The 23,492-nt window shown below is 39.6% G+C and overlaps 1 protein-coding gene across 1 annotated transcript in view; it reads right to left on the bottom strand.

The window, feature by feature from the left end:
* GALNT5 (polypeptide N-acetylgalactosaminyltransferase 5) overlaps positions 1 to 20,250 on the bottom strand; it is a 62,276-nt gene extending 42,026 nt beyond the window's left edge. The window contains exon 1 of the mRNA XM_038002101.2: positions 18,108 to 20,250. Coding sequence (XP_037858029.2) covers positions 18,108 to 19,561 — 1,454 coding nt within the window. The 5' untranslated portion in view covers positions 19,562 to 20,250. The remainder of the gene's footprint in view (positions 1 to 18,107) is intronic.
* Positions 20,251 to 23,492: the final 3,242 nt, after the last annotated feature.

Below are 23,492 nucleotides of genomic sequence, written 5' to 3'. Positions count from 1 at the left end.
GAAACAACCCATACCAGCCACTGCAAAAACAGGCCAAATTGTAAAGACCATTGATGCTATGAAGAAACTGCATCAATTAATGGGCAAAATAACCAGCTAACATCATAATAACAGGATCAAATTCAAACATAACAATATTAACCTTAAGTGTAAATGGGCTAAATGCCCCAGTGAAAATACACAGATTGGCAAATTGGACAGAGTCAATACCCATCAGTGTGCTGTATTCAGGAGACCCATCTCATGTGCAGAGACACACATAGGCTCAAAATAAAGGGATAGAGGAAGATCTACCAAGCAAATGGAAAGCAAAAAAAAAAAAAAAAAAAAAAAAAGCAGGGGTTGCAATCCTAGCCTCTGATAAAGCAGACTTTAAACCAACAAAGATCAAAAGAGACAAAGAAGGCCATTACATAATGGTAAAGGAATCAATTCAACAAGAGCAGCTAACTATCCTAAATATATGTGCACCCAATAGAGGAGTACCCAGATTCATAAAGCAAGTCCTTAGAGACCTACAAAGAGACTTAGACTCCCACACAATAATAATGGGAGACTTTGACACCCCACTGTCAATATTAGACAGATCAACGAGACAGAAGGTTAAAAGGGATATCCAGGACTTGAACTCAGCTCTGCACCAAGCAGACCAAATAGACATCTATAGAATTCTCCACCCCAAATCAACAGAATATTCATTCTTCATAGCACAGCATCACACTTATTCTAAAATTGACCACATAATTGGAAGTAAAGCACTTCTCAACAAATGTAAAATAACAGAAATCACAACAAACTGTCTCTCAGAACACAGTGCAATCAAATTAGAACTCAGGATTAAGGAATTTACTAAAAACCACACAACTACATGGAAACTGAACAACCTGCTCCTGAATGACTACTGAGTAAATAACGAAATGAAGGCAGAAATAAAGATGTTCTTTGAAACCAGTAAGCAAAGACACAACATAACAGAATCTCTGGGACACATTTAAAGCAGTGTGTAGAGGGAAATTTGTAACACTAAATGCCCACAAGAGAAAGCAGGAAAGATCTAAAATTAACACCCTAACATCACAATTAAAAGAACTAGAGAAGCAAGGGCAAACACATTCAAAAGCTAGCAGAAGGCAAGAAATTACTAAGATCAGAGAAGAGCTAAAAGAGCTAGAGACACAAAAAACCCTTCAAAAAATCAATGAGTCCAGGAGCCGGTTTTTTGAAAAGATCAACAAACTTGATAGACTGCTAGCAAGACTAATAAAGAATAAAAGAGAGAAGAATCAAATAGACACAATAAAAAATGATATCACCACTGATACCACAGAAATACAAACTACTGTCAGAGAACACTATAAACACCTCTACTCAAATAAACTAGAAAACCTAGAAGAAATGGATAAATTCCTGGACACATACACCCTCCCAAGACTAAACCAGGAAGAAGTTGAATCTCTGAATAGACCAATAACAGGCTCTGAAATTGAGGCAATAATTAATAGCCTACCAAACAAAAAAAGTCCAGGACCAGACAGATTCACAGTCAAATTCTACCAGAGGTACAAAGAGGAGGTGGTATCATTCCTTCTCAAACTGTTCCAATCAATACAAAAAGCGGGAATCTTCCCTAACTCATTTTATGGGGCCAGCATCATCCTGATATCAAAGCCTGGCAGAGACACAACAAACAACAGAGAATGTTAGACCAATATTCTTGATGAACATCGATGCAAAAATCCTCAATAAAATACTGGCAAACCAGAATCCAGCAGCACATCAAAAAGCTTATCCACGATGATCAGGTCAGCTTCACCCCTGGGATGCAAGGCTGGTTCAACATACATAAATAAATAAACGTAATCCATCATATAAACAGAACCAAAGACAAAAACCACCTGATTATCTCAATAGATGCAGAAAAGGCCTTCAACAAAATTCAGCAGCCCTTCATGCTAAAATCTCTTAATAAACTAGGTATTGATGGAACGTATCTCAAAATAATAAGAGTTATTTATGACAAACCCACAGCCAATATCATACTGAATTGGTAAAAACTGGAATCATTCCCTTCGAAAACTGGCACAAGACAAGGATGCTCTCTCTCACCATTCCTATTCAACATAGTGTTGGAAATTCTGGCCATGGCAATCAGGCAAGAGAAAGAAATAAAGGGTATTCAATTAGGAAAAGAGGAAGTCAAATTGTCCCTGTTTGCAGATGACATGATTGTATATTTAGAAAACCCCCTCACCTCAGCCCAAAATCTCCTTAAGCTTATCAGCAACTTTAGCAAAGTCTCAGGATGCAAAATCAATGTGCAGAAATCACAAGCATTCTTATACACGAATAACAGAGAATCAAATACCTATACAGGAATAACAGAGAGCCAAATCATGAGTGAACTCCCATTCACAATTGCTACAAAGAGAATAAAATACCTAGGAATCCAACTTACAAGGGATGTGGAGGACCTCTTCAAGGAGAAATACAAACCACTGCTCAATGAAATAAAAGAGGACACAAACAAATGCAAGAACATTCCACGCTCATGGATAGGAAGAATCAAAATAGTGAAAATGGCCATACTGCCCAAGGTAATTTATAGATTCAATGCTGTCCCCATCAAGCAACCTATGACTTTCTTCACAGAATTGGAAAAAACTCCTTTAAAGTCCATATGGAACCAAAAAAGAGCCCACATTGCCAAGACACTCCTAAGCAAAAAGAACAAAACTGGAGGCATCACACTACCTGACTTCAAACTATACTACAAGGCCACAGTAACCGAAACAGCATGGAACTGGCACCAAAACAGATACATAGACCAATGGAAAAGAACAGAGGCCTCAGAAACAACACCACACATCTACAACCATCTGATCTTCAACAAACCTGACAAAAACAAGAAATGGGGAAAGAATTCCCTATTTAATAAATGGTGCTGGGAAAGCTGGCGAGCCATATGTAGAAAGCTGAAACTGGATCCCTTCCTTACACCTTATACAAAAATTAATTCAAGATGGATTAAACACTTAAATGTTAGACCTAAAACCATAAAAATCCTAGAAGAAAACCTAGGCAATACCATTCAGGACGTAGGCATGGGCAAGGACTTAATGACTAAAACACAAAAGCAATGGCAACAAAAGTCAAAATAGACAAATGGGATCTAATTAAACTAAAGAGCTTCTGCCTGGCAAAAGAAACTACCATCAGAGTGAACATGCAACTTACAGAATGGGAGAAAATTTTTGCAATCTACCCATCTGACAAAGGACTCATATCCAGAATCTTCAAATAACTCAAACAAACTTACAAGAAAAAAACCAACCCCATCAAAAAGTGGGCAAAGGATATGAACAGACCCTTCTCCAAAGAAGATGTTTATGCAGCCAACAGACACATGAAAAAATATTCATCAGCACTGGTCATCAGAGAAATGCAAATCAAAACCGCAAGAGATACCATCTCACGCCATTTAGAATGATGATCATTAAAAAGTCAGGAAATAACAGGTGCTGGAGAGGATGTGGACAAATAGGAACGCTTTTACATTGTTGGTGGGAGTGTAAATTAGTTCAACCAGTGTGGAAGACAGTGTGGCAAGTCCTCAAGGATCTAGAACTAGAAATACCATTTGACCCAGCGATCCCATTACCAGCTATATACCCAAAGGATTATAAATCATGCTATTATAAAGACACATGCACACGTATGTTTATTGTGGCACTATTAACGATAGTAAAGACTTGGAACCAACCCAAATGTCCATCAATGATAGACTGGATTAAGAAAATATGGCACATATACACCATGGACTACTATGCAGCCTTAAAAAAAGGATGAGTTCATGTCCTTTGCAGGGACATGGATGAAGCTGGAAACCATCATTCTCAGCAAACTATCGCAAGGACAAAAATCCAAACACCACATGTTCTCATTCATAGGTAGGAATTGAACAATGAGAACACTTGGACACAGGGCAGGGAACATCACACACTGCGGTCTGTTGTGGGGTGGGGGGCTGGAGTAGGGATAGCATTAGGAGAAACACCTAATGTAAATGACGAGTTGAGGTGTGCAGCAAACCAACATAAACCTGCACATTGGACACATGTACCCTACAACTTAAAGTACAAAAAAAAAAAAAAAATACAAAAAATTACCCGGGAATCGTGGCGGGCACCTGTAATCCCAGCTACCCAGGAGGCTAAGGCAGGAGAATTGCTTAAAGCCAGCGGGGCAGAGGGTACAGTGAGCTGAGATCATGCCATTGCACTCCAGCCTTGGCAACAAGAGTGAAATTCTGTCTCAAAAACAAAAACAAAACAAACAAACAAAAAGTAAGAAATGTGCTGTTTTCAAATAAAAATTTAAAATGGTTTCTCTACCCCTCCACAAAAGGTAGGTTTATTTTGAATTTACAGAATTGTTAGTCATGCTGTTTTTTTTCTCTAAATTTGAAGCTTCTTTGTAGTTTTAGGAATTTGCACATTGAAGTCCATGAAAGTGTTAATTGGTGATACCAAATTATGAACTATTGTATTGAAACTCAATTTTAGAAAAGAAAGATAATTAGAAAAAAAAAGAAGAAAGAATATAAATTGCGGAGCTTCCAAGAAGTACATAAAAAATTGGTCTATTTGGTTGCATGATTACCAACAATTCCAACAATTAAAGGACAATTTTGGAACTGGACAAACTTTAAACTCTGAAATGTTTTTCATAAGGCAAAAGAGGAAACATCTCCAAAATAAGATTCTAATTCTCAGAATCTCTTGTGGTGAACATTAAAGACCAGAGTGATGAGACTAAAGTTTCCCAACGAGAGATTGGTGGGGCGAGAGCACAATTCACTACAAAGTAAAAGGTAAATGAACAGTGAAACACCAACTCATACCACTTAGAATGGCAGTTGTTAAAAAGTCAGAAAACAATGGTTGCTGGCAAGGCTGTGAAGAAAAGAGAATGCTTATACACTTCCATACTGTTGGTAGGAATATAGTTCCTACCAATTACTTTATGCACTGTACAAGGCATTTTGGAGATACCTCAAAGAACTTAACATAGAACTACCATTTGAGCAAGCAATCTAATTACTAGGTATATATCCAGATGAAAATAAGTTGTTCTACCAAAACAATTCAGCACTATTCACAATAGCAAAGACATGTAATCAACGTAGGTGCCCCTCAATGGTAGATTGGATAAAGAAAATATGATACATATATACCATGGAATCCTATGAAGCCATAAAAAAGAATAAAATCATTTCCTTAGCAGCAATATGAATGCAGCTGGAGGACATTATCCTTAGCAAACTAACAGAGGACTAGAAAACCAATTATCACGTGTTCTTACTTATAAGTGGGAGCTAAGCATTGGGTACTCATAGACATAAAGATGGCAACGATAGGCACTGGGGACTACTAGAGAGGGTAAGGAAGGAGGGGCAAAGGTTGAAAAACTGATTGTTGGGTACTATGCTCAGTACCTGGGTGACAGAATCATTTGTAATCCTAAACCTCAGCAGAACGCAATATACCCATGTAGCAAACATGCACATGCACTCCCTGAATCTAAAATGTTGAAATTATTTAAAAAAGGAGTAAAATGTAAATGAGGGAAAAGATAGTATTTTGTAGACAATTTTGGGAGAAAACCTAGAAAAGAAAGAAATAGGAGGGTAGATAGGTGGGATACAAGGAAAATTTGTCATCCCTGTTCTCCCTTCCTCTCTTGAGTAGAAATGGACAGAATCATTTTTATGAGCATCAGAGAAGGTACAGATAGAACTAAGAGTTGAAAAAAATATCAGTAATTGATAGGATTATCAATGAAGCAAGGTCTCCTTATGTTAACCCACCTTACAGTGGCAGTTGATACAATTAACAAGTCTAGTTTCTTTTGGCCACTCTCCATTTTTAAATTTTTTGTCCCATGAGACATGACACTCTCCTAGTTTTCACCCATCACTCACTGGCTTTTCACCTTCAGTTTCCTTCTCAGCTTTCTTTTCCTCTTAAGAAACACAAGATTCTCAGAGCTGGGTCTGGGGCTTTGTTTTCTTCTATGTATGATATGACTGTATGAGCCCATTATGCCCACAGTTTTAAGTGTGATAATATCTTCCTAGTTTATATCCAGGTCAGCTTTCCCATCTGAATTGCAGACTTACCTTACATCCAAACAACTTTGGAACATCTCCTCTGCATGTCTCACAGGCATCTCACTCATAATGTGTCTGAAACAGAAACCTTGACTTCACCCCAATCAACCCAACCAGCTCCTTTGCATTTCCCTCATAATGGCATCACCATCCTCCTTCCTGCAGAAACATGGATTCTCGTCTAGAATTCACCCTCTTCCTGACCGTAAATATAATCAATCCATGAACTTCTATTCTGTATATTGCCAACAAATACCTCAACTCTAACATCTTTATACCTCCACAGTTGCCTCCCCTGGCTCTTGAGCATCCATTCCCTTTCTCCAGGATTATTGCTGGAGTCCCGTAATGGGACACTACTTCCACGGTTTTTCAGATCAACACCACTCTCCTGTCTAAAATCCTCAGTCAATTTCTATGGGACAAAGTGAAAAGGAAAAAAAAAAAAAAAAGAAATCCACATTCTTTAGTTTATAGGACCCCTGCTCACCTTTCCAACTGCCTGTCATTCCACTCTCCCCTCACACACTCCACCTTGGCCTTCTTTCAGTTCCTTGAAGAATTTCAGCTTTTGTTATTTGCTTAACTTCTAGCATTTTTGCTACCCTTCCCATACCTTTGTGGCTGGCTGCTTCTGTTCATTTAGTTCCTGTCTTAAATATTCCCTTCACAGAGATGCCGTCTCTGATTACCCTCTCAAATTTAGGTATTCTTTTATTATTCCCTATTGCAGTCACCTGTGTTTCTGTCACAGCATTCATTTTTCAATCTTATTTCCTTATCTTCTGCATCCAAAATTTTCTGAGGGCAGGACAAATCTGCCTTGCCTACTGCAGTACCACAAGCTTCTAGCACAATTAGACAATAAATATTTGATAAATATGTATTGAATACATGAATAGATGGATGGAGATGAGATGGAGCTTAAATTTAAAGCCAAAATAGTGGAAGAAATATTTCCCTTTGAGATAGAAAGTACAAAAAGGTGATAATGTATACAAATATATTTATGCATATGGGATGAGAAGTTGAAAATAGCCGTAGCTCATACTGGAGGAAAGGTTATCTGTTAATGTAATAAGCTAGGGGCTTGAGGAGAATGGAGAATATTTTGGACAGATACTATGGGCAATGGGAGAGAATACTAGCCAGCTAGCTAGGATTTCAGATGGGCAGTAAGCGCTTTTCTGAAACTGGAGATGCCAAAATTTTATGAAATTTCAATATATGATTTGCTCCACCAGTGCCTGCCAGCCTGAGTGTAAGAAGAGATAAAGCAAATTGCTGGATTAATATGAGTCTAAGGGACATCAAAGCACTTGAGATAGAAAGAGAATGGGTAGTGAGGTTTGAGGGGACTGGTGTAAGGTGGTTGAATATTCCGGGATGACCTCTGGGTCAGGGAAAGAGGAAGTAAAGCTAAGAGAAGTGTAATAGCCTGAGTGAAAGGGAGGGTACAGAAGAAAACAGCTACAGCCTATGACTTCCTCATCTCTAATTTTAGAATATAAATTAATGAGAAATGCACATTTCACACTTAAATTTTTTTAACGGTATTTGGTGCTGAAAAAAAATCTAATCAATTCTAAAAAGAAAGGGTCAATTACACAAATTCTACATAAATCAACAAGCCCAGCAGTGAAGTCCTGAGAGTTGCTTTGTGGTTAAAATTTGGTTGATCTTAGAAACATCCAGTGACAAAAGGAATTGTATGAGAAGGAGTTAACTAAGCAGGCTCATGCAAATGACTCTTCCTATATTTTAAATTAGTAGAGTTTTTGTCTTTTTTAGAAGGAAGTTCTAAAAAGTGCTAGAGAGTGTGAAATTGGAGGTAAGAAAAACTCTCAGAAATTTGAGAGATTTGGGGAAGGCACCTCTAATCACCAAATATCTAATCCTCCATTCCCCCAATGTGTCATGGTGCCTCAATTTTACCATTAGTACCCTACATGGGTAGATCATGAGGGATTGCACTAGATGCTAATATCCCAACAAATAAGTAGCACCTCTGCCAGTTGTTGACAAATATATATCTTAGATGTGTTTAAAGAATTACAATGAAGAAAATTCTGTGGAAGATTATATGGTACAGATCATATTAGTGCCTGGTAAAAGCAATATTATAGGATGGCAAAGAGGGACCCAGAAAGAGATGCCAGAGAGTTCCAATACAAAGTTTCAGGGTGTGCCTTGCTTTGGGGTCACTGACATGTCAAGGCACTCTAACATTTACAGAGGCCTGTTCTCCTGCATTACTAAACAGATTAAACATGTTTCCGGGTATCTAGAAAAACTAGTGTGCTTGTTTCATTCAAAGGAACAGTGGGAAACCCCAGCAAAGTTTTCAGCATTTTAAACTCTTACTCCAGTCTTTCATACTGGAAGAAAAGTTACTTGCTATTGTAATAGGGTAGGGACTTGAGGAGAATGGAGAATATTCTGGACAGACACTACGTCATCTAGTTGGCATAGGTTGTAAAAACCATTTCAAGTTATCCTACACCAACTTAATTCAAGCAAGTTTCCTTTATTCCAATTTTCCCTTAATTTCTGTCTATATCGTGGGAGGAGGAATTGCTGCTAAAGTCTAATTTGAATGCCAGATATTTCTAGGTTTGTAACTTTTTTGAGGCTAGGAAATCACATTTATATTCTATATGCCTATTTATTAAACAGATTAGGTATTTAGAGTCTACTGGTCCCATGCTATACTTAAAAATTAATCTGTTTTGTCTCGTGGGAATCTATGCTTAGATTACTGTAGCCAATCCAAGTTCTAAAAACAAATGGGGCCTCTAATGTGGGGAGTTTCACTGTCCTACACTTAGCTGACGGTGGACAGAAAGACCCTGGACTTGAGAAAGATGACGAGGGACTAAGTTTTCTGTTCATTCTAGCATTTATTGGCCCTATGGCCATGGGCAAGTGAGTTAGGCTCCTAGAACCTTAGTTTCCTCACTTTTAGGATGAAGATTACAATGCTTTCATCACAGAACGGTGATGAAGATTTGATGAGATAATGGATGTAAAAATATTTTGTAAGCTTCATGCTGAAAAACTCATGTGAGAACCTGTGATTACCCATAATGCAAATACACACATTTTGACGGAGCACACTGCCCTTTTCTGAGGCAGTCCTTTAATCTGAATCTGTCAAGTGCTCAATCATTTATCGAGAGACCCAGAAAGTGATGCATCCCACCCTCCTGGCTTCTGTGTGCTGAATGCTGAGCCACTAACCTGATTTGAATGTAGCCTATCAAATAGAGAAGGTTTTAAATCCTAAGATTGAGAGAATGATAACATTCTCTCATTTCTATGAATTTTTCATTTTATTCCGAGACAGTCAAGATGTACTATGTGGGTCAAGTCTCAGACTTCACAGGTTTGAACAGAAGGTCAAGGAGAATATTTTCTTAACTTCTATTTGCAATTCAACTACTGCCTTGATGTGAGCCTTCAGGGGCCTTCACTCCCCAAGCGCTGGCATCTCAGGAACATCAGGAGGAGAATTGAGCACACAGCTGAAGAGCTCTGCCTGGAATTGTATTCTTTTCTCCCAGACCTTAGAATTGTTTGGGGCCGCTTTCCCTCTCACTGATAAGACGGTACAGCGATATAAAAATTGTACTTTCATGTTTTGTTCTTTCTAGGGTAGATTATCCGTGACATTCAGTCAAAATCACCTGGCTATTGACTCAGAAAATTTAAGTCACACCCATCACTTCTACTCCAAAGTTCTTAGCCAACTGCGGCCGTGGTTGCCGTGGTAAATGTAGAGTCATCAAAGTGACAGGACTCAGGCTTAGAAACATAAGCCACCAGCATCAACATTCACCACTTCAACAATAGTCTATTTTGAGCAGGAAGCTGTCACAGTGAAATTTCGATGGCAGGGAGAAGAGGAGGAGGTGGTGTGATGTGACAGAAATAGTACTAGGTGGGGATGTTCTGTCTTTCCTGCTGTGTATGACCTTGGGCAAGTCATTTTTCTCCTGGAACCTTCTCTGTAACATAAAGGACTACATTAGATAACTTTCAAATCTTCACCTAGTATTAACATTCTGTGGTTTTCTATGCAACTTTAGCATTTACCTGTAAGTGCTTTCCTTTGGGTCATAAGTCCCCTGAGAAAAGGTGAATTAAATTGTTATTTCTATGGTTTTAAATCCCTTAATGATTTCCCACTGGCCCTTAGAAGAACCTAAACAAGGTCCTGAGTGATCTGGATTCTACTTACTTCTATGGCCTCATTTACAACCTCATTGCTCTCCTGCAACCCATGTCAGATTTCCTCAGTTTCTCAATGGATCATCCTTTTTACTGTTTTCTCCATTTCTCTGACTCTCTACTCTTTCAGGTTGCAGCTCAAACATTTCTGTCTCTCCCAGTTCAGGTTTAGCCTTTTATCTCCTTTTCCCCAGTAGTCTCCTGTGTTTCTGCATCACATTTTGCTGTACATGCCTTGAAGTCTATGACCATGCTCTGATGCCATACTGCGCAGTAGCAGTCCTGAGAGATTTGTTCACTGCAGGGTTGTGTTATGGCTCAGTTTTAAAGAATCACCTTTGCTTAGTTCTGTATAGGAAATGGTTTTCTATATTTTTTTTCTCTGATGAGGTACATGTCATGCAAACTTAACTCCCCTCATGCATCTCTTACCCATGTATAAGGAAGAGAGGTGTTTTAATTTCTGCCAAAGTCATATGACTATAAGGAAACAAAGGAAGGAGGAGCTGTCACCTGTGGAAAGAATTAAAAATTGGGAAATTTTCTTTTGAATCCCAAATTTGCTATTAGCTTGCTAGGACAGTGGATAAATCATTTATTCTTTTACAGTCTCACCCTTCTCAACTGTAAAACATATGAAAGTTAATATCTCATAGTGTTGCTATGAGGATTGCTTAGAATACACACACACGCAAACGTAAGTCTACATGCATACATATATGCATACACACACATCACTGACTGAAACAAAACTAAGCACTTCTTTTGTGTGTGAAGCTGAGCAGTGGAGGGATTCCCCTTTATGCACAGGGCCTTGGCAAGTCAAGGAGAGGTACAGGTGATGATGGTCACTACATGGGGAGAGTTGCTGGGGGCGGACAGGGAACCAGACTGGTGCAGTGGAATTATTACTGCGTGAGGAAGAATCAGAAAACTAGAGGTTGGGTCCCAACATTGGCACTTGTGTGCTGTGAGGCCTTGGGCAAGTTACATTACCATTTGCTCTCTTTCCCCCCTCATCTGTTAATAAAGAGATGTAACACTTTGCTAATCTGGCATGGCCACAAGGATCAGATGAAATGATATGCCTGAAGGATGAAAGGCCTCAACTGCCCGGCATGGTGCACTGCTCCTGATTGATAGGCAATGAGCAAATATCATGTACAATGAAATGAACTGCCACTGTCTGAAATATCTGCTATTACCTGAAACCTCAGCTTCCTCTCTAAGTCTCAGTTTTCTATAGGTAAAGCCGGGATGATGATAGTATCTACCTTGAGGAATTTTTTTAAGGATTAAATGAGAAGGCAAGTTGTGAAGACCTTTGTAAACACTGTTTCCTCACATTGCTGCTTTTCACACTTGTCCATATTATCAACATTTTAGAAGCAAGGCCAATTGAGAAGGTACGTGAGTTTGGTATGATATAGCTGTTTTTTCCAGGAGACTCTAAAAAGCTCCTTTCATTTCAAAAGCAAACAGCAAAATACAGCTTCTAAACATTGCTATTTTCTCTGAATTTTGTGAACCTTGAGCAAAAAAGTTGTTTCTCTCTTGAGAAGCTCTGTTCTGATTGGATCAGCCAGAAAAGCCCAATAGGAAGTTATTTTCAGGGCCAAGAGTACCAGGGCAATATTACAGCAAAAGTTTGATATATTATGCTGATGGTTAAACTGGGCCTTGTGTTCAGTATATGAAAAAATATACTTCTTTCAAATTCCTGCATTTATTAACTATTCTCTCCCAGGAGTGTTTCTAGGGCTTTCACAGTATTTAGGAGGAAAAGTCAGGAATTCGCTTTAACATTTCTCAGTTTTATATTCATTAGGCACCGTTTAGCTGTTTTCTTCTCTTTGAACTAGAGGCAGAATTGTGCTTTCCATTCTTCTCCTCTGATCTTTGTTGTCTTTGTTACTCCCTTTGTTATAAGGAGAGTGGGATAAAGAAAAGTATTCAAAGGCCCAGTTCATTGTCCCTTGGCCATATTTCACCTTCATTATGTTACAGTCTAGTCTGAACCTTTTAACAAGTTTTCCTTTTTATTTCCTGATCTCCTACATGACTTTTGAGTAAAATAGAGCACTGTGCCCTAACACACAAACACATGCATATGTTCACAAATGCACGCACGTGCCCACAAAAATGAACACATACACACTATTCAAAAGGTATCACTGCATTGCTTTTACCCATAGAGGTGAAAGCAGGAAGTAAATCCTTTTGAATTCATCTTGTGAAGTTTTTTTTTTTCCTGCCTCCAATTAGTTTCTCAAGGAGATCTCATAGCTTCTCCAATGAATTTTAATTAATATTCTCCAATCGCTATTAGTCACAAAAGCATGTTCATTTCATCAATTAAGATTTGTATCCCATGTAAACATTAAAAATTTAAATTTAATTTAACTTTAAAGTTTCTTTTTTTCTCTCAGCCTGATAAACTTTTAGAAGCTCAAAGTTTGGGAGGATACCTGATCACTTTATTTTTTCTCTTCTGTATCCTCCCGCTCCTCCCCTTCCTCCTCCAGTAACTCATCAGTTATAGTTTCTAACCCTACTAGGATCAAAATTAAGGTTCCAGAAAGTTTTTCTTTCCCCTCAGTAATTTAGATTGGTTTGTGGCAAATGCATGGTGCTATCTTTTGCTTTTCAAATGTGCCAAAAAAAAACTTTCTTTAGCTGTGTAGGAAGGAATCAAATTATTGGTTGACAGTCCTGGCTCTGGACTAAGAGTATAAAGACCCATTTTAATTGCTTTATTGAGGGGCTTGCCAGAGTTTTGTAGGGAAAGCAAAGCATTAAATTAAGCAATTGAGTAACGTTATGAGGACACAGCAGTGGCAGACAAGCACGCCAGAATTCTTATTGTACTTTAAAAACTGAATGCTGGCAGCAAAAATTCCTTTGAGTCATTTTTCTCTAAATTCAGATTCAGGAAGTGCACTCTTAAAATAAGTTCATTTTTGGAGTTCCATCTTAACTATAGCTTCAGGCCAGAAGACAGACTTCTCCAAGAGAATTGCCCTGCACAGGATCACATTTTAGCAAAACCTGTGTTTACGTATGTGTGTGTGTGTGTGTGTGTGTGTGTGTGTGTATGTGTATGTTTGTTGATTGTTGCTGACAGAAACAAACTTCAATCATTAGGAGCAAGAACTGAAAGGATTAGCTTTTAATTAAGAAAAGATTAAATATGGAGCTTTAACTGTCAAAAAAGCATTTTATTTCAAGCAAATTTTATAGGCAAAATTTCTAGGCAACAATGAAGTTGTATTTTACATGCTGACATAAAACATTCTTGTAAATAAAATAGGCTTTCCTCTCTTGAAAGCCAAAACATTAAAATTAAGAACCAAAACAATAACAAAAATGTAAAATAAGGAATAAACACAAATTAATGAATAGATCATAGCGTTAAACAGAATGTATTTGCCTTAAATCAGATTTTAATATATTCCATATATTCATAATGAAAAATTAAGAAGTCATTAATAATTTATAAATAGACTTGTTGCAGGTTTCATTTGAATTGCTGAATTGCTACCTTTTGATTATTTTTAAGGTAGTATCAATGTTCAAAAATCATTTCAGAGAAACAAATTCAGAGAAACAAATTTTAAATTCATACTGTGTAGGCCGGGCGCGGTGGCTCAAGCCTGTAATCCCAGCACTTTGGGAGGCCGAGACGGGCGGATCACGAGGTCAGGAGATCGAGACCATCCTGGCTAACACAGTGAAACCCTGTCTCTACAAAAATACAAAAAACTAGCTGGGCGAGGTGGCGGGCGCCTGCAGTCCCAGCTACTTGGGAGGCTGAGGCAGGAGAATGGTGTAAATCCGAGAGGTGGAGCTTGCAGTGAGCTGAGATTGCTGCCACTGCATTCCAGCCTGGGTGACAGAGTGAAACTCCATCTCAAAAAAAAAAAAAAATTCATACTGTGTAAACCTGTTGCTTCTGAATGGACAGCACTCTGATCAGTGCTAAAGGAGTACAAAATAAAGCTAAAGACAGAGTTTCCTTCAGAAGCTTATAATTTCACTAAGGAGACAAAACAGACGCAGTAAAGAGTGTTTCAGTAACTAGGATGCCTGTGTACACTAAGAGTAATTGCAATTTAGAGGTCACAGCGACCTCATGGTCCAGGTGGAGGGAAGCCACAGTTGAATTTTGAGGAATGTTGGATTAGAATGTGTGCAAGAGAATGGTGAGGATGGAGGGAGGCTGTGGGAAGGGACCAGTGAATGTAAACCTCAGTGGATGGTTACAACCATAATGGGTGGAGAAGAGCAAAGAGATTAGCTTTTCTCATGCTGAGGGCCCAGCTTGGAGAACTTTCATGTGTGGGGTGCTATTGCTATACCACAAAGGGGAGAAACATGGGCAGACAGAAAAGGACAGTGTGAGTAACCCTGAGAACAGAAAGGAGTTCTTGTGCTTTAGAAAAGAGGTGTGAAATTGCATCTTAACATTTTAGCAATGGTCCTTTGGGACTCAAGAGAAAAAGGAGGAAAGAGTAGGTTTGGAAAAGAGAATCTGATTTTAGAACTAGAGTAAGAGAAGTTGTCCTGGAAATCCCTGCCTGTCTCCTCTGCTTTTGTTGTTGTTGTTTTCTGCGACAAGATCTTATTCTGTCACCTAGGCTATTGTGCAGTGGCACAATCTTGGTTCACTGCAACCTCGACCTCTCAGGCTCAAGTGATCCTCCCACCTCAGCCTCATGAGTGGCTGAGACTACAGGCATGCACCACCACCCTTGGGTAATTTTTAAATTTTTTGTAGTGATAAGGTCTCACTATATTGCCCAGGCTGATCTCAAACTCCTGGACTCAAGGGATTCTCCAACCGTGCCTCCCAAAGTGCTGAGATTACAGGTGTGAGCCACCATGCCTGTCCTCTACTTCTTAATGGTAACCTCACCCTAGCACATCAGCTAATTCATCTTTAAATGATGTTAACTACTGACTAGTTATTATCGTCACTGGGGGAAGGTGAATTTAAATGATTATACCAAATCTGTGTGTGTGTGTGTGTGTTTTTGTTGTTGGTTTTTTTTACATTTTTTGGTGCATTCTGTATTCAATGAGCAGTAGTGATATGCCAGTTATGTGTTAATTCATCTATAACAGTGGATTTTGGGGAAATGAATAGGTCAATAAGGAAAATATTCTCCAATACTCTCAAAATTTAAAGGTTGCAGTAGGATGCTACTTCAGCTAATTTTAAGGTAGCCCTCTTGTGTTCTTATAGTTGTTTCTCTCTTTCACACACACATACTCATTTTCTTATTCTGTTTTATAACAATTTCCCCTTATGCTGACTTTGAAAACTTATTGTCTTAAAAAATCTTATTGCGTGCGTTCCTGTAAGCAGCTACCTCAAACACATTTTGAGCAAGGCTGAAAATAAATAAATCCAAAGTAAAAAAAGAAAAAAAAAAAAACTCCAAATCTTGCCAACCTGATGAATCAAATGTTTTTTGATCGTATTTTCTTTAACCTTTATCTGCATGAATACATAATTTACACATATTTATAGTCAAGGTGTTTGGATAAAAGAACAAAAAATGATTTATCCTCTTTCAAAGAAGAGGGCTACAAAAGGACTGAAAAATACTTTGGGAGGCCGTAGGTCCAGGATCCCTGGTGGTAGACTCCTGAGTGGAGCGTAGCATCCGCCAGGCAGCTTGAGAACACGCCTATATTTAGCCAAGGTGGGTTATGTGATAAGAGGGAGGAGGCCTGGCCACATGCTCTCTGACTCATCCTCTCAAGCACACGTGTCAGTTTTTCCTACAGTTGGGACAACCTCCTTCAGAAGACAGAGGACAGAGCCTGACTGTAACTTTCCTGGGCTGCAATGCTCACCTTCTACAGACCAAAGTATAGAAACTAACAAGCACTGGGAGCCACTGAGCCTTCAGTGAGCCCCACTGGTGATAACATTGTTATTACTTGCTTTGGGCACCCCCACCCCACCACACATGTGCCTTTTCTCTGGTTTGGAACTGGAGCTTGTGCTTCTGTGCAGTGTCTAATTCCTCCCCAGACTCCCTAGCAGCCTGCTGGGTCAATAAGGGCATGTTAAAATGAAACTACTTTAACAGCTACTTCATTTCCCTGCACTTTCTGTTCAAAGCTGGCATGTGTAATCCTGTGATACACAGGACTTTAGATTAGAGCTGGGTCAACATAATTTATAGGATCCTTTTTGAGGGGAGATTGGCAAGAGATGGAGAAGAATGCAGCATAATTTTGAGCATGAATTTTAATCATTATCTACAATGACTAGCTTTGTGACCACAGGCAATCTAGCATCCCAGGGCCTCAGTTTCCTCATCTTTGAGTATGTCTGTGTTCTCCTCAAGGCTGTGATTATCACCAGGGTGAGAAGTGTGAATGGCACAGTGCTTGACCTAAGCAGTGCATGGCTGATAGCCGTTTGCTGACGGCTAAGAGATGGAAAATGACCTGGTTGTAGCGACGTCACAATGAAGAGACTCTTCTTTCCAATATGGATAAAGCTTCCCCTGTATCTGCCTTCCTCCTAGTAACACTGACTAAAATGTAATGCTGACTACCTAGATCACAAAGAAGAATTTTCTACAGAAGCCACAAGGCCATTGTTTACATGCCACGTGTGCTAAGTCTCAATCTTGACATTCCCCAATCCAACTTCCTGGCAAATATTGTTTGACTCAGGGAACTGAGTTAACAGATATTGAAATATGGCTATTGAGTACCTTCACTTATCAGTGGGCCAAGAAAAAAAATACCAGGAACCTAATTATATTTGAATCAGATTAAATATCTATATGCTTTGATCCACACCTGGTGATATAGGAATTTAACTTTTTGAAGGACTGGTTCCTGAAGGTCCACTGGGCAGCTTTAGAACTGCATTACTTTGAGAAAGTGTTGTAACTTCTGAGCGCCCTCGCCAGCTTGTTAATTTGAACCATAATGCCAGCGTCCTCCTTTCCAGGGCTCATATGGAGTTCATCTATATATATGCAGGCTCTTTGTAAATAGTAAATGTCTACAAATAGAAGTGATTATTATTATGCTTTTTATACCTCCTCTAGGTGTTTGCTGGTATGGACTGATTGACTTTTTCCAACATTATTATTCCTATGTAACTGATCTCCTGAAATGTCTACCATCTCCATCTATAAAAGACATTAAATTTTAGGGAGTAAAGTCACTTCTTCTCTTGCTATCCTGGTTATCATTACTCATGATTAGGCAGAATTCTGCTGGCTGAGATATGATTCCAGGGAGGCCTAGAAGAGTCCTTCTGTGTGCTTCTTTCCCAAATATATTCCTGACAAACTTGCTAATAATGAAAAGCTCCAAAATTGGGAATTCACTTCATTGTCACTATTCTAATGGAATTACACTTTAAGCTCTACCATTTATATATACGTTATTCTGAGTTCATCTAATCATTTTAACAGGTTTTCAACAGAGAGAAGGAAATTGAACATGAGCTAATGGTGGGGACCAAAGTCTCAGAGAATGAGAACTCTGCAACTGCTGATATGAGAATTTTTCTCTGTATAGTTGGTGAAATATTTGAATGATATCCAATGATTAATGTTTCTTTAATTCTCTAGGTGACCAAAAACCACACGGAATTATCTAGCAATAAATTCTCTCTATATAAGAACCAAAGCACTTGGGGTTGAGGAAAGAGAAGAGAAATAGGTCTTACCCAGCAGGTCTGGTATCTTCAATGGCTCTATCCACTGGGATCAAATCACTAAGGTAGACATTGAAGTTCCCTTCTTTCCATCTTCTTTCTGCCTCCTTCTCCTTTCCATGGGGGACAACTACAGGACGCCCAAACTGCCCTGGAGCTTTGGGGTCCCTTGGAGAAAGCGTCGCATCAATTCTTAACACCTGGTGCATTCCACTGTCTTCAGGTAAAAGGGCTTTTGTATGACTCTGGTTGTATTCTGTAGAGGGTGCTTTGGCAGTTATGTTGATTTTTGCTGGCTCTAGCCCTCCAGCTAAAGCATGGTTAGTTTGGGACAGTGGTACTCTATGTGGAGCAAGTGAAGAGAAAGACATTTCACTTCTATTCCTGGAAATGTGTTTACCTTGGCTTTTACCCAATACTTTAGGAAATACAGTTTTGGTTTTAGAATTGGAGACCTCCTTGGGGTCTGCCTTTTGCTCTTCTTCTTTGGTTATAATCACAACATGGCTTTCAGAGAAATTGAGTTTCTTCCCATGAGCCAGTCTAGCTCCATCATCCTTTGACAAACTTCCCAAATGTGTCTCATTAATAGATGGCTTCCTTAAGCGATTTGAATTGACAATGAACTTAAGAAAAGGAAGACTCGTATTGGCCTTGTGTTTATTTGCATTGACTTCTTTGCTCTGAGACTTAGTTTTGTTTAAGGCCATGACTTCCCCAGACTTCGGCTCTGCTGTGCTGGCAGGGTGTGCCCTCTCTTTTGCTACTGCCTGTGATCGCTTCTTTGGTCTGTCAGTACTAAGACTGATGGTCACATTCAAGTCCCTTTCAGCTGCTAGTTTTGATGTGTCACTGCTGGGACTATGACTCTTCAGGGGCTCCTGTTTTAAACTGACACGTCCCATGTGTGCTGATATTTTGACTAATGGAGTTCCTTTTGCTGCTATGAATGAGGTTTTTGGAGCCCCCTGAGCTGTCATTTGCTTTGGTGTCCCCTGGTGAGAGGAGGCTTCAGGGTTGGTGCCTCTCCCTTCTGTCTTCTGCTTGTTAGGAGGCACAGGGAGGGTCTGCAGATGTGCAGGATGCCACAACGGTACAACCTTGCCCCTTCCCAGGGCATTCTGCATTTTTCTTTCCCTCTGGGTTTGGTCCAAGTCGACCTCAACCTTGAGCACACTCTCCTCAGTTTTTCTAAAGTTCTCTTTGCCCCGTGCCCCTTTCCCATGTCCCCTTAGGGGAGGTTTCATCTCTTTTATGCTGCTGTAAAATATTTTCACTTGGTCTGGCTGAACTCTGAATCCTATCCGCTCCCTCCTCACAATGTCTTCCTTGATGACCCGAGTGTTGATCTCATTGAATGAGAGGCGGAGAGCTGCCATGTCAAAGAGCAGCCAGATGACAGAAGCTACAAAGATAAATGCCAAGACTCGCCCACTTCCTCGGAAAAACTTTCGGATCCTGTTCATGGTACAAAGCTTTCCCTAGCAGCCTGCCCTCCCTTAGCCTGCTTACCTTGAGTGGAGAGGGAGCTGAAGTAGCAGCAGCAGCAGCAGCAGCAGCAGCAGAGTTGCCAGAAAGTGACCCCCTCCCCTGAACACAGCAGGAAGCAGCAGTCCAAGGGGAAAGCTCAGATCCTACCGCTTGTCAGTCTCTGCCTGCGTGGCATTTCATAGCAGAGCATCTGTGCCTGCTTGGCTGGCCCTGGCTAAGTTCTGGTAAACACTGGCCTTAGGTTACTCCAGGAAAAGTTGATTCCAGCCACCGAACAGTTCAACACATTACTTGTCTTGTCTCCGGGAGCCCATGTCCACCTTCCTACAAGCCCAAGAAAAGCTGGGGGCCAGATTGAGGCTGCTGTTTCTCTCCTCCCCGTTCTCCGTCTGCACGCTGTAACTCAACACCACTTCTCATAAGGAAAACATTTCATGCCATTACCCAGAAAACTTCATTCAGCTCTCACCTTCTGTGTGATGTGAGAGCGTGTGTGTTTTAAGGGCAATTAAAGAGAAAAAAACGCTATCTAACTTGGAGGCCATGTGTTCCTGGTTTGTAACCCCACCTACCCCACTCCTGCTCTTTAACCCTGTTGTACCCAGGTGCCAATGCTCTGCCTGAGGAATTTATCACTGAAGTTAATATTTCAGCTTTAAGACACAACAGCTTAAAGAAGGGGCCCGGTATATCCTCACTTCCAGAGATGCATATGTTTAGTGATTTAGACCATTCCTTCAGGGGGTTTCAATGTATTTCTTTATAAGCCAACTATTGTTTTTTCACTAATCCATCTGTTTTTATTATTCCATTCAATTAAGAATAAACTTAATTTGTCATATTGCTATAAAAGTTTCTGAACACTTTGTTATGGTCTGAATGTTTATGTCCACCCCAAATTCATACGTTGAAACCTAGTCATAAATGTGATAGGGCTTCTGAAGATGATGTGATTATAAGGATAGAGTCCTCATGAATGGGATCAGCACCCTTACAAAAGAGGCCCTATGGCCTTGCCATTCCACAATGTGAGGGCATAATGAGAAGGTGCCATCTATGAACCAGGAAATGGGCCTTCACTACTCAACAAATCTGCTGGTGACTTGATTTCTGACTGCCCAGTCTCCAGAATGTGAGAAATGAATTTCTGTTGTTTATGAGTCACTTAATCTGTGTTATTTTTCTAGAGTAGCCTGAACAGATTAAGACACATTTACTCTCAGTTTCAGTACTTATCTCGTCATGAACCAGCGAGAAACAGTTTGAGCCACACCAGGACTTGGACTAGATTTTGAGTGATGCTGGTTGACTGGTAGGGTAGTGGCTCCCCCACAGGCTTTTCATTAGAACCACTTGAAAGAAGATTCCCCCAAACTAAGATCAATTGATGAGAGAGGAGGCAGAGATGATAGTTGGGTTGATATTTTACACATATATATATATATTTTTACAGAGCTTCCCAAGTCTTTCAAATGTGTAGCTAAAGTTGAGAAACACTGGTCTAGAAAAAAAGTCTCTTTTTTTTTTTTTTTTTTTTGGTTTTTCAACATTGCCCATGAGACATTTAATTTTAGGTGTCTACTTGACTGGGCTAAGGAATACCCAGAGAACCAGTAAAGCGTTATTTTTAGGTATATCTGTGAGGGTGTTTCCAGAAGAGACTGGCATTTGACTCAGTGCACTGAGCAGAGAGGAGATGCCCTCACCCAGTGTGGGCAGGCACCACTATTTGGTTGAGGGCCCAGATAGAATAAAAGGCAGGGGAGAGGTGGATTCTTTCTCTCTTAGTGAGGTGGGACATCTTTCTTCTACTTTTGGACAAGAACTTTAGGTTCTCTGACTTTGGTCTCTGGGGCTTGCACCAGTCTGCCCCCACAACTCCTACATCCTCCACCAGGTTCTCAGGCCTTTGGCTTCAGACTGAGAGTGATGTTATTGGCTTCCTTGGTTCACAGGCCTTTGGACTCGGAATCTGCCATGTTACTGGCTTTCCTGGTTCTCCAGCTTGCAGGTGGCCTGGCCTGAGGTTTCTCAGCCTCCATAACCATGTGAGTCAATTCCTCTAATAAGCTGCAGCTCATTTATCCATCTCTATGAATCCTATTGGTTCTGTTTCTCCAAAAAAAATCCTGGCCAGTATAGTCTACAACTTGTGTAACATTCCTTCCCTGACAAAGTGCAGTCTAATAAAAACTGTGCATTTCCATAACAACAAAATCAGCATGTACATTTTGACATTGCCAAATAGAGTCCATTTGACTCTATGGACATTGTCCATAGAGTTTGAGAAGCACTGCTCAGGACCACTGTCCATCTCTCTGAGGAACTCTGAGTGATTTGTAGACAATACTGCCATTCATTACTCTAGTGTGGGGCGGGTCTAGCTTCCATGCTTTGAGGTAAACTTAGGTTTCCAATGACTTGAGAGGGGAAGGAGAGATTCCAAATTCTTTATACATATGCATTGCTTTCTACAGCTTTTGGCCTTTGCCCCATGGGAAGGAATGCAGATAAATGCAGCTACCATAACATGTTTGTTGAGTGTCTCTTTTCTGTTCAGTGCCTGCACACTTCAACTTGGAATATCCACATGGGTGGCAGCATCAATGGCTCAACTATTTCCTGTGTGCATCCCTGTCTCAATTTGTCCATCCTTCCAATATATATTGCTTATATTCCACAGCTCAGGCCATGTGTTGGGTGTTGAGGGACACTAAGTAAAAGGATATAGTTCTTGTGCTTGAGGACCTCACAGTTTATTGATTGACACAGACAAGTAGGAACATGTTATATGTTACAATATGCAATAAGTAATTTGGGAGAAATAATATCCTGGATTCTATGGGACAGAGCTTAGTTTTGGGAGGCAGGGATGATTTTGAATAAGCTATTCTTAGACTTGAAAAATGAATAAGAGAATAAGAGAATCTTTGCCCATATTGTAGTCTGAGAAAAGAAATATTAGATGGTGAAAGGCACATAAATTAGCAAAAGCATAGATATGAAGAGAGAGCATAGTACCTTAGGAGAATCACAAGTTTTTGAGATCTAGCATGACTGGAAACACTTAGTGTTTTTCTACATACATGTATGTGCATGTGTGTATGTATATACATATGTGTATTTATTTTATATATATATAACTATATATATACCTTAAAACTCCCCTCAGTAGAATGCCACCAGCAAAAAACAGCACACATCTTTAGCATCCATGATCTAAAATAAAGTGAGAATTTTTTTAGCATCATGGATAAATGGTTTGCATCGCAATATTGTTTTAAGTGTTTTATATATACATCTCAATCACTTTGCTAAGTTCTTTCCATTGACTATCTCACTCAATCCTCACAAGAATCTAATGGGAATGAGAAAATTACAATATGCATTTTGTAGTCAGTAAATGAAACCTTAGAGAGGTAAAGCAATTTCCAGTAGAAATTGGAGGAGTTGGGTCTTGAATACACGACTGTAGTCCCTGTGCTTCAATATCACACAGTACTGCTTCTCTAGCTGTGTGACCTTGCAGGATAGTTAATTTTATGTGGTTGCTGAGCAATAAAAAAATATTCTGCTTTGCAGGTTAATGTGAGAATATTTACAAATGGTTTAAGTTATCGTTACATTTGAAGGTACTCTGTAAATGTTAGCCACTGCCATTCATATTGTTGCTAATACTTTGCTGTAATAGGAGTGTTGGGTGCATGTGGGAGGCAATGTACCCAGCTCTTCCCAGAAAACAAGTAGAAAACTAGTGACTAACATGATTCTGGCAATGGGGAAGAAACATATCTGAGTATTTTATTTTATTCTTGCCATTCTTATTTCCTCTAATTATAGATTTAACAAGACCATTGTTCACTGAGAACTCCCTACATGCCCCAAACATGAAGTAGGTGACATTGT

Source organism: Chlorocebus sabaeus, chromosome 10, assembly GCF_047675955.1.
Source record: "Chlorocebus sabaeus isolate Y175 chromosome 10, mChlSab1.0.hap1, whole genome shotgun sequence".
Taxonomy (NCBI): Eukaryota; Metazoa; Chordata; class Mammalia; order Primates; family Cercopithecidae; genus Chlorocebus; species Chlorocebus sabaeus.
The sequence above is the reverse complement of the archived record's forward strand: the minus strand, read 5'-3'. Positions and strand labels throughout refer to the sequence as shown.